General features: G+C 31.5%; 2 protein-coding genes across 2 annotated transcripts; one reads left to right on the top strand and one right to left on the bottom strand.

Moving 5' to 3' along the window:
* LOC143305301 (ubiquitin-conjugating enzyme E2 N) lies at positions 1-2,877 on the bottom strand. The gene is made up of 3 exons (XM_076688259.1): positions 2,542-2,877; positions 1,313-1,573; positions 1-1,156 (listed from the first exon to the last, which is right to left on the bottom strand). The coding sequence occupies exons 2-3, from the start codon at positions 1,555-1,557 to the stop codon at positions 946-948; spliced, it is 456 nt and encodes a 151-aa protein (XP_076544374.1). The 5' UTR covers positions 1,558-1,573; positions 2,542-2,877; the 3' UTR covers positions 1-945.
* Positions 2,878-3,542: 665 nt separating this feature from the next.
* Positions 3,543-7,886, top strand: LOC117607863 (MAP kinase kinase 4). The gene is made up of 10 exons (XM_076688258.1): positions 3,543-3,770; positions 3,871-4,052; positions 4,291-4,362; positions 4,447-4,561; positions 4,642-4,731; positions 4,941-5,118; positions 5,183-5,302; positions 5,365-5,664; positions 5,742-5,968; positions 6,041-7,886. Exons 2-10 carry the CDS (start codon positions 4,010-4,012, stop codon positions 6,204-6,206), a joined length of 1,311 nt encoding a protein of 436 aa, XP_076544373.1. The 5' UTR covers positions 3,543-3,770; positions 3,871-4,009; the 3' UTR covers positions 6,207-7,886.
* The last annotated feature ends 3,466 nt before the right edge of the window (positions 7,887-11,352 follow it).

Raw genomic sequence — 11,352 nt, 5'->3', positions numbered from 1 at the left:
AAAAAAAAAAAGAAAAAAAATGGAAGCAGTAGATAGGAAACTTTTTCTCTCAATTGTATGTATTTACACAGTAAAAATGTAAATAAACATAATCATGAGTAAAATGAGTTTTGTTGTGATGAGAAACAATTGAAATTTTCTGTAAATGAGAAAAATCTTTTGTCTTACAACAATATACTAATAAATAAATTCCAGCGATATTATAAATGGTATTACATTAACTATACACCTTAAAAAATGGAACATTGCATTTGCGAATGGTATCGATACTTTTTATACGCAGGATCAAGTATAAATAAATGCCATCGCGAATTGAAATACCATTATTTCATCAAACTCGCGTAAATCATAAATACATAAAGATTATCAGACAACCAGTTAGTAGACATTATGAAATACAGAAAATATAATTATATTAGTATAATATTATAATGAACGACCCGGTACTGTTTCTGTCTTTAGGGATACATTAAAGGTACCGAAATAAAGGCTATAAGTTACTGATTGCACAAGCCATTCTGTAATCATATATAAAAAAAAAAAAAGAAAAACGTTTACGCAATATACTACATTCACTTACTTTTACTACAAAGGTAATGTTTTGTTTTTTTGTTTTTTTTTTTTTTAAGTAAAAACTAGTAATTCATTAAAATTATACCTTCTTGCTGAAATGCAAATCTTCATACAATTGATAATTTTCTCAATTTCAGAAGATTCTTTACAAATCTGCTTGATAAATCGTTGAAGAAATCTAAACACGACATCTTTGTATTCCCCGCAATATAGAAAATACAGTTTCATTCTGTTTTACTCTTACAAAACTTTTATTATTTTTATAGCAAAATTGTGGACACAGGTGCAGGGTACGCAGCTGGTGCGGGTAAAGTGATCGGTAAACTCGGAAAGATAGGGGTAACGTCACTTTTCATCATGGATGATCTGAGATCAGTTGTCCATAGCATATCTTCGAGTCCACTCTTTGGCATTACGTATTGCTTCACTTTCATTTACTTTCCAAAGTTCGGCTACATCATTTGCCAGAGGATCATCTGGATTTGGCGCACTTAATAATGCTTGTATTGACAATAAAACTGTTCTGATTTGAAGAGCAGGACTCCATTTATCTTTGAGTATATCCAAGCAAATCCTGCCCAATCTATGTAACAAACAATTAATATCATGCAAATAAAGTACATGTTTCATGCATTGCTTAAACTTAAATTTTGCATATAATATCGCATTAAAATGTAAGAATATAAGCACAAAGTATTTATCTTATTATAAATAACGTATGTATAGATTTGTATATCACCTGTCTATATTTGGATGATAAATTTTTGTAATGAATCTAACTTTAGGAGCAGACATTGGATAATCTTCGGGTAGGAACAATTCGAGTTTAAAAAGTCCACCTTCAAATGGTGAATCTTCAGGTCCAGTTACAATTACATGAAAATACCTAGCATTTGTATCATCTGGCACAGCACTTATACCAGGAACTGGTTCTTGCATTAATCTTTGTGTTTCTTTGATAATCCTCCGTGGTAGAGCAGCCATACTTGCTGAAGCACCCCTAAAAAAAATTATCCATGCACCTTCTGTTCTCAATTTAAAAATCATAATGATACAATGAACGAAACACACATAATAAAATATACAAATATTGTACCAAACTGATTACATTTGCAAACTATTTTTATTTTAACAAGTAACTACAAGCGTTTTACCTTAATTTCTTAAATATCATGCTAAATGTTTATCACTTATGAATATATACCTTTTTAAAACTAATGGCAAATAATGTAAACTCATAATAATCAACTTTATCACCTTTCATCTAAGTAAATATGTATACTAAATAACAGAATAAAACTTCTTATTTCTTACATATCTTTTACGCAGATACATTAATACATTGAACATGTACCTACTACTAAAGTTCTAACAAAATCAGATGACAAACATAAAAGTATAAAATCAAATAAACATGTTACTCTTAATAATTCTATCATAAAATATCAATTGCATACAAAGATACATACAACACAGTACAATTTAGAAATAACCAACAAAAGAAAATTTAGGTTATCAAAGAATGCTTTCTTTTATTTTTTTATAGGCATAATGTACGCTGTACAAATTTGCAAAATATTGAGATTACAAAGATTCTTCGTAGTTTTAATAGTTAAAGCCGATTCACCGCTAAATGACAGTTTATCACGCTATGTGTATTGAAGTGAAATAAATATTTCTACTATCATACACAACCAACAAAAGGTTTGATAGAAATTTTTACAACGCTTCTTATCAACAATGATACTAAACAAATCGTCGAGAGAACAAATGGTACGGTAATATTCCAATCTTTTTCCTCAACATCTCCGCCAACCTCCAAAGCTGTTGGAAACTTCTGCATACGCGTAAACAAAGAATGCGTGCACCAGGTCACGTAATGTACAAAAACTAAACCTTACAGAATGTCTTGATCGTGTAAGAACGTCTGAAATATGAGTGGTTCGTGTATAACCGTAATATACGTACGATTATCTGAAAATATCCCCGCGTCGGCCCGGAAAGTCTGGCAGATCGTCCGCCTCTCGGATGGCCTTTTCTTCTAGAAACCTCGAAATTGATTTTTAATTTTATTTTCGTAGCACTTCTGCGTCTCGTGACTATCGGCTTCACAGCCGATTTCAAAAATCTGTCTGGGATCTATGGTGCAACCCCAAAGCGATACTTCGGCGAAGTGTTAATTAAATTTCCACACATAAATGTGTATTACAGCCCTCACAACCGCTTCTCACGATTCATCTTATCACGCGTTGATGGCGCTGCACACAAATCCACTGCGTAAACCAATTTAACAATTTCTCAGAGAAATGTTAGTTCCCGTTGTTACCTGAAATATATGACGATTTGTTAATTTAATTACTTTATATATAATCCTTAAATCGATGCATTCTTATATCTATATACAATAGACTGTTGAGACCACAGTTTTTCATCTTAATATCTTTTACTTATATAGCCAATGAACGAATGATTTGCGAATTTTAAAAATAAAAACAATTTGCTGTTGCTATAACGTACATTTTTTGAATTATAAAAATTTGTTTCAACCTTAACATTTTTATGAATTGAATACATTAATAATTGCATGCTTTATTTTTAAAATGTTTTGAAAAAACTCTATATGAACGTTTGGAGATTGTAAAAGCATATGAAGGATTTATAATTATTAAATTCATTAATGTGATTTAGTAATAAAAAATGAAATGACTCATTGTGTAAACAATTGTAATCCAAAAAGGATAACTGTTAATAAAGTCAGAGACGTCGTATAAAATAGAACCTACCATGCAATGTAAATTTCTCGTTCATACCCCATACCATTTTCGTGCCACATCCTACTATATCAACTGCATGCGATCACTAAAATCCGCAAGATATTCACAAAAATTGAAAGGCAGTCACTGCTAATACTGGCTACTAGCGCCTTCAGCGATTAAAGCAAAGAACCATCATAGTTCGTAGATTTCATCATAGAGTTCCCAATGTTCAGGAACCATGTATATAAAACGAAAATAAATGAATAACCAGAAGTAATTCAACACAGAAGTTTTTTACCTAAATTGTTAAAGTTCTGGTAGAGATTAATGTAAACTTACAATTATCATCTTCGCTTTTTATTTACGTATACATATAATAGTGAGTGGTATGTATATCATAGCAGTTACGTTCGTCAAATAAGTGATCGTAATAAGCTTATGGTAAGATGTAGTTTTGTATGAAAAATTGAAATTGCAATTAAAATCGAGTATTTGAGAAAGGATAATTGAAATAAAATTGTCTATCTGCTCATTTATAAAGGAACAAAACCGCACAAATGGTGCGTTCGCTGGAGAATACGTATGCTAGATTGTTAAAATCTTGCGGAAAGGTCTCCTAAAAGGAGTGCCTTTAACAAGGGGTTTTTTGTTGTACTGATCAGATATCGAGAATCTTAAAAATGACGGAAAATCGGGGAAATTTTTCAGCTTCAACCAATCAAAGTAAGTCCCACGTGTTTGGAAGTTTACTAATAAATGTAACAATATTGTTTCAGCTACATAACCTAGGTGCTGTTATCTCTGTTGATAGAAATTCATAATTTAATTGTATACATGCATACACCTACGCGTATATGGAATACATATAAGTGTGTGTGTGCATGCGTGTTTATACATAAATATATATAAACATGGATTATAATAAATCCATATGTTAAATAATTATATCCTGAATGTTTAGGTTCTAGCAGATCATTCAGTTTTCAGCATATGGATTTTGGACCTATTAATGATGTTCAGAATGAAATTTCAGGTATTGTGTGTACATCTATGCATGTATACGTATCACATTAACATTTACTAGAAACTTATAATAATTACACTCATTTTGTAACAGAAAAAAGAAGACAATTCAAACTTAACTTTCAAACACAAGGAAGTAACATGTCATTTAGTAATTCAACTAATTCATCTCATTCTAATTCAAGTGGAACTGCAGCATGCGTGCCAGTGTAAGAAGAGTACGAAAGTAGTTTAATTATAGTTTTCATAGAATATCTATTAATGTAGTTGTATTTGTATTTAATAACAGATCCTCTCGTCCAAATTTACCTTTATCTTTGCCCAAACTACCAGCAAGAGCATGTACTAAGGTTACGCAAGAACTCCCTGACAAAACAAGGTATTCAAAATGAATTACATTAAACTCTTGTTATATTGTCGGTTATTGTGCTATAAAAGCAAAAAATTCCTGAAATTGGCAATATAGAAAGAGTTCCTTCCATGCAGTATCTGACTTTCGAACTCGCGTAACCGGCAATGTAGCGGGAGTTTACTATACGATAGTAATATTCAATAATATTGTTTGCGTTACAACGAATTCTTTTCTAGAGATAAATTGCGAATGTGTCAGTCAATGCAAAGTACTGGAAAATTACAGTTACCACCGGATGGAGTATATGATTTTACAAGCGAAGATCTTCAAGATTTAGGAGAAATAGGGAGAGGAGGATTTGGCACTGTAAATAAGATGATTCATAGGCTAAGTAATACTGTTATGGCTGTGAAGGTACATGATTTAATATTATTATTTAAATCATTTGAAATGTTCATAACGCTACGTTTAATTATAGAGAATTCGTTCTACAGTGGATGAAAGGGAGCAAAAGCAACTATTAATGGATTTAGAGGTTGTAATGAAGTCTAATGAATGTCCGTGTATTGTGCAATTTTATGGAGCTTTATTTAAGGAAGTAAGTCTCGAAAATACGTTTGAAGATTCAGATGTTTTAATTATCTTCCGTATTTCGGTTAGGGTGACTGTTGGATTTGCATGGAGCTCATGGACACCTCATTAGATATATTTTATAAGTTTATTCATGAGGTATTAAAGGAAAGAATACCGGAACGTATTTTAGGAAAAATTACTGTCGCCACAGTAAAGGCATTGAATTACCTCAAGGAAAAATTAAGAATAATTCATAGAGATGTAAAACCTAGTAATATCTTATTAGATCGACATGGTAATATAAAACTTTGCGATTTTGGTATATCAGGGCAGTTGGTAGATTCAATTGCCCGAACTCGGGATGCCGGATGCAGACCGTACATGGCTGTATGTAAAACACTAAATAAAATGATAGCATAATTTTATAGATGAATTAAAGTGCTTCATTTATCATAATCTTTCAGCCAGAAAGGATAGACCCTCAGCGTGCAAAGGGTTATGATGTCAGAAGTGATGTATGGTCACTAGGGATTACATTAATGGAAATTGCAACAGGATATTTTCCATATCCAAAATGGAATTCAGTTTTTGAACAGCTTTATCAAGTGGTTCAAGGTGATCCACCGCGATTGTCTCCTAACGAAAATGGAAATCATTTTACCATGGATTTCGTGAATTTTGTGAATACATGGTAAATTAATTTTGATAATAACTTTGAAATTGTTTTATTTGTTTAATAATGTTTATACCGTTGTCTTTGCAGTTTAATCAAAGAAGAGACTCAGAGGCCGAAGTATAACAAATTGTTAGAACATCCTTTTATTAGAAAAGCGGAAGAAGATACGGTCGATGTTTCGACGTACATAAGCGGCGTTCTTGACAACATGACTCTCAGGGGATTAACGCCTTTTACTACTAATCGGCATTAAACCGAAAATATAAAAATAATACACATTTGTACCTTAATTTCTATAATTTTTCAAATCTTAAGATTGATTATTGTAAATGAGTAGGTTATTTGCACAATTTAGTGTAGATAGTGAAATCAATCAACATCGATCATTGTCGATAATAAACCATTTTGTGTAGAATCATATTATCGTGGTACAGAGTTCTTATATACATAGCAATTAGAAGTGTTCTAATGACAAGTTGACATTTATTAAATAGTATGTAGAATGAAAGAAATTCTAAATCAGCTTTCTTATTGAAATAATTATACGATTTCAATGAAACACATTTATAAAATTATACAACAATTAGATGTTTCACGTTTATGATTTATTTACACGTTACATTATTGGTTGATTCCTATCATTTGTGACGATAATTTGTAGTAATAAAATCGCGGTATCTTTTCAATAGTTAAATGGTTTAATTATATGTATTGATGATGAATGTTACACATGGTCAGGTTAGATACTGTGTTTCAACTTTTTGCAATTTTATGAATCGTATATCTATTGTGTATTAATTTAATCTATTTTGTATAAGTGAGGAAGAAGGAAAAAACTATGATTATTATTCTCGTTGAATTAAGCAAAATGGGATATAAATTAAAACTTTAGTATTGTCATGATATGCTTCCTTGTTGCCGAAAACATGTTTAGTAACAAGAAAATTACATGCGATTGAATTACAATATGAATACTACATTATCCTTTAATTGTTCTTATTTCTTTATGTCAAGACCTTTTACGACATGAAATAATAAATTCCTTTTTTTTTATTTACACGTTGATATTAGAAAAATCAAGTCTTTAATTATATTTGGCATTTTCTTTTTATTTTAATAAAAATATTTATAGAGGCCCCAAAATATACGCAATATATAATGTATAGAACAAATAACGTATAATTAATGCTTGTAAATACGTATATATAATTTATATGCATTCTGTATAGAACGTTATATACACAGGACGCTAAAATTAATGTTTAACCTTTGCAAATGTTGCAAAAAGAATTTAAGAAAAGATACAAGAGGCGTTTAAAAAATTTGACACTTTATAAGGGAACAAAACAAGTTACAAAGGATGATAAGTACTAGCACAGATGAATTATGAATTATGAATGAATGAAAATAATAATGTATAAGTTAATTTAATATTTTTTTCATAGAAAATAATAATACCTTTACACATACTTTTAGGATTTTTTGAGGTATTGAAATACTAAAAAAGGAATGTAAAAGTATGATAGTATTAATTCCAGAAAAATTTGAAAATTACATAAAGAGACTAATGTTTTATAGTTTTTTAATATTAACAAAGACATCTGTTTCGTTTCGAATAAATTATCATCCCTAAACTATTTGCTTAGTAAACATACATGGTTGAAAATAAATTTTCATTATAATTGACCATTTTTACAAGCCCATTTGTATTATCAATGTTTATGTATTTATGTTGTATATCTGTGATAGTGATGATATCATTCATACGAGTAAGAAGATGGCGGTAGAATGGTGTCAATGGTGGTTGGTGGCTGTAATGGCAGTTTCAAACTAGCATTGGATCTTAATTTAAATTACTTGCCAAATCTTTTTTAATTCGTTGCTAAATAACATGTATCTGATGTAAAAGATTAAAGACAATGAGTAATCATTAATTACGTACATTTCTGTGAATATCAATATAATATAGTGTATAATAATATTTAAATTATCAAAATTTGTTTAAAAGAGAGTCCAAGTAGAAAAATAATAAATCTACTGATTCTTTTTTTATTTTACTAATCTCAAATTGAATATAAAAATTTTAAAAAATCTCGTTTTTGGTGAATTAGTGTGTGATATGATTTAAGTAAGTATTATACTTATTGTGGTTACATTGAATATTAAAATTCATTATAGTTTTATTAATTTTCAGTGAGTCCGTATGTATAATAGTTTCTTTCTTTGTTCAGATTTTTAATTATCATCGCCTTAGAATCGTTACTATAGCCGGCGATGGTTGTCGTCGGGATCAATTTCTTTGAATATTTGATGAGATCTCCATCATTCTCTCGAAATCTATACTCACATTCGTGTCTATATTCGTAACTTCTCGGGGTGGTATCTGGTCTTTTAAGTTAACCATTGAAATACGTCCACATCATGTTTCGTGCGATGACCTATAAACATTTCTTAAGGGGATGCATTTAAACCCTATTATCGATCTCTCATCGATCAGCACTTTTCAAGGAAACATTAAATTTTTCTTAGTACAGGTTTGCTGTAAGTTCTTCAATATACTTCTGACATTCTTACTTTTCAACTGAAATATTCTAAAGGTTGTAATAATCTAAAGAAAATACTTGAAATGTTGGTCCATAACTCTAATATGATTATTGCAGGGTTGAAATCATGGGTTTTGATTATTTCGTTTGATTTAAAGAACGTGGTACTAATAATAAAGGTAGTAAACCTCATACGAAATTACAAACCTACTTTTTTAAAAGAAAAGTCAAGAATTGTGTTATTCTCAAGCATATCATTGTGGGCTCTACCCTTCTCATATTCCTACCACCTGCTCAATGCATAAAGGATATTTTCAACCTAATAATATTTATTCTTTTATTTGTTACCCTTAAAAATCTTTTTTTCTATTTGAAGTTCATGAAATATAAGCATTTAGAAGGTGAAAATGAAAGGGGTAAAGAACCCAGAGAAACTGAGAATAAATCATGAGAGTTTGTTTTCTACGATCAAATAAAATAATAGAATAACAGTTATGAAGGTATTGTTGTGGCGATTGGCAATGGTGGATGGTGGTAAGGCGGAAAATAGTCATGAGTCACAACCTGACACGGTATAGGGAGGGTAGCAGGTGCTGCTACCGTTGGTGCTGGTGCTGCTGGTGCTGCTGGTGCTACCATTATCATTACTGCAGGGGTGACCAGCTGGATAGGCTAGCAGGGGAACGGATGTTCCCAGGAGATTATTGATCGGGCTCGTAGATACTTCCACTATGCACATGACACGGAACTTTGCTGGAACGTATTGAATCCGTATTTTTTCTCGGAAATTCCCTGAAAAACGAAATCTAACGTCGACACGTTGGTGTATCTGTACCTTACAAGGGGCATTACTCAATGGTAATGGAATTCTGAAAATTTATGGTATTCTATCCGGGGACCAGGGTGGTTCCCCAAAAATGTGGACTAACTTCCGTATCATTCTAGGATTCTAAGCTTCTAAGATTTCAAAATTTCCAAAAAATTAAGATTCTAATCTCCTAAAATTTAAAATCTCTAAGATTCTAAGCTCTTAAAATTCTATGATTCTAAGCTTCTAAAATTCTAAGATTCTAAGCTCCTAAAATTCTAATGTTCTAAGATTGTAGGCTCTTAAAATTCTAAAATTTTACGATTCTAAGCTCCTAAAATTCTAAAATTCTAAGGTCCTAAGATTGTATAGATATTCTTTAAAATTATCAATAGGATTTTTGTTTAGAGTGGGCCAAGTCCGGATAACAATTTTTTTTATTTATTCCAATAAACTCTGTTCGGAGGGTCATTTCGTCCAGCTCTCTACCCAATTATGCAGACTAATAATATATAAAATTAAGGGTAAAACTCGAGAATTCCATTAGGATCTAATGATCAGGTGGACAGAAGCTTTGGTCCTAATAACGCCCACACGTCCGCGCTTCAGGTGAATTTGTCAGGTAAATTTTCTCCTAACGATCTCAACGGACGTTAGCCAATAATATGCGGGCTTCGGAAATCTAACGCGCCATTCTGTACGCGGTCGAATAGCAGCGCTTCTTTCCCCTCCCTTTCGCGACTGGGATATCGTAAGTGACGGTCACTGCCTTCCTGATTCGATCAATGAAAGTGCCTGTACCAGAACGTCTAGGTTACGCGACCACCCCCATTTTGGCCTATGACCAACTAAATGATCTCCGGCCGCTATTTTTTTTCTAATTCTTCGCACCTAAAGGGTTCGCACCTATAAATGTACCAAAACGTGTCAGTTTGAAATCGATAACAGAGAAGACACCGATTAAAAAGGAAAGAAACGAGGGGTTTTTCATTAATTTTTCATTTAAGGAATATTAGAATCAATCGATTACAATACCATGCCTCCATTATCGATCAGACTGTCGCCACTGTTCACCTATAAATGGCGAGGCAGGGTCTATTAGACCCCAGATATTTTTATATCTTTCTATGACTTGTTTTTAAAGAAACCTTTTTTAGTTTCTTCATTTCTGAATATTTCTTTAGGGTTTTGTGCGAATAAATAAAATTAAAGATATTTGATTCGTGCGGAAAATGTACCGAAAGAATGTAAATGTTGATGACATAAATAGAAATGTGAATGATTCATAAACGATAAATAAAGTAAAATGCGCATCAGAATCGTTATTCTATTCGTTCGTTTTACGTCGATAACAATGAGTAATATCTATTCAAAGAATAATACGTCATATTATTCTACTTCCGAGAACTTTACGTTTATTTTATTACAGCCTCGAGATAAATATCTTGTCAGTTATATATGACAAGTTACTCAAAAATTTCAAAATATTCCAATTATGGAACAATATGTGTAGAAGCATAAGCTGTAAAGAGCAGGTGCCAGATAAGCAGGCAAACGTTGCATTATAATGCAGAAAATATTGTCTAACTGTAACTGTAAACCTTCAGAGAACTCTTCCTTGTAATATTGATTAAGCTTTTATTTTTACCACATTATTTGAAAGATCACATTTATATTTTGTCTACGCAACAGGGTTACTTAAAATAAAAATGACGATTTAAAAGGGGGAATGTCGAGAATTTCTATTTATATTTAGTAGTATCCAAACCAGGATAACATAATGTACAATAAATTAAAGAGAAAAATTGAAATATTTCATATTACATAGTAATTGAAAGAATACCTCCTTTCTTTATAAGAACATTGCGAAAATGAATGCAACAAGGATTGTTCGACATAAAAATAGAAATTTCATGGCAAAAATGATTTCGCTGTCATAGGAATGAAGAGAAAAGGAAAAAGGTTTTGCACGCAGGTTCGAATGGAAGGTAGGTGGGTACACATGGTCCACCTGCAGAGGAGAGCCAACACCTGTCACGCACACTAGC

The sequence above is a fragment of the Osmia lignaria genome, chromosome 5 (assembly GCF_051020975.1).
Source record: "Osmia lignaria lignaria isolate PbOS001 chromosome 5, iyOsmLign1, whole genome shotgun sequence".
NCBI lineage: Eukaryota > Metazoa > Arthropoda > Insecta > Hymenoptera > Megachilidae > Osmia > Osmia lignaria.
Note: the sequence above shows the minus strand (reverse complement) of the source record. Positions and strands in the feature narration are given on the sequence as shown.

Coding starts and splice junctions, on each gene's coding strand:
- LOC143305301 (XM_076688259.1), bottom strand. CDS start 1,557: ATGGCTGCTCTACCACGGAGGATTATCAAAGAAACACAAAGATTAATG. Junction 1,157..1,312: donor TATCATCCAAATATAGACAG/GTGATATACAAA, acceptor TTTGTTACATAG/ATTGGGCAGGATTTGCTTGG.
- LOC117607863 (XM_076688258.1), top strand. CDS start 4,010: ATGACGGAAAATCGGGGAAATTTTTCAGCTTCAACCAATCAAA. Junction 4,363..4,446: donor TGTTCAGAATGAAATTTCAG/GTATTGTGTGTA, acceptor ATTTTGTAACAG/AAAAAAGAAGACAATTCAAA. Junction 5,665..5,741: donor GATGCAGACCGTACATGGCT/GTATGTAAAACA, acceptor ATAATCTTTCAG/CCAGAAAGGATAGACCCTCA.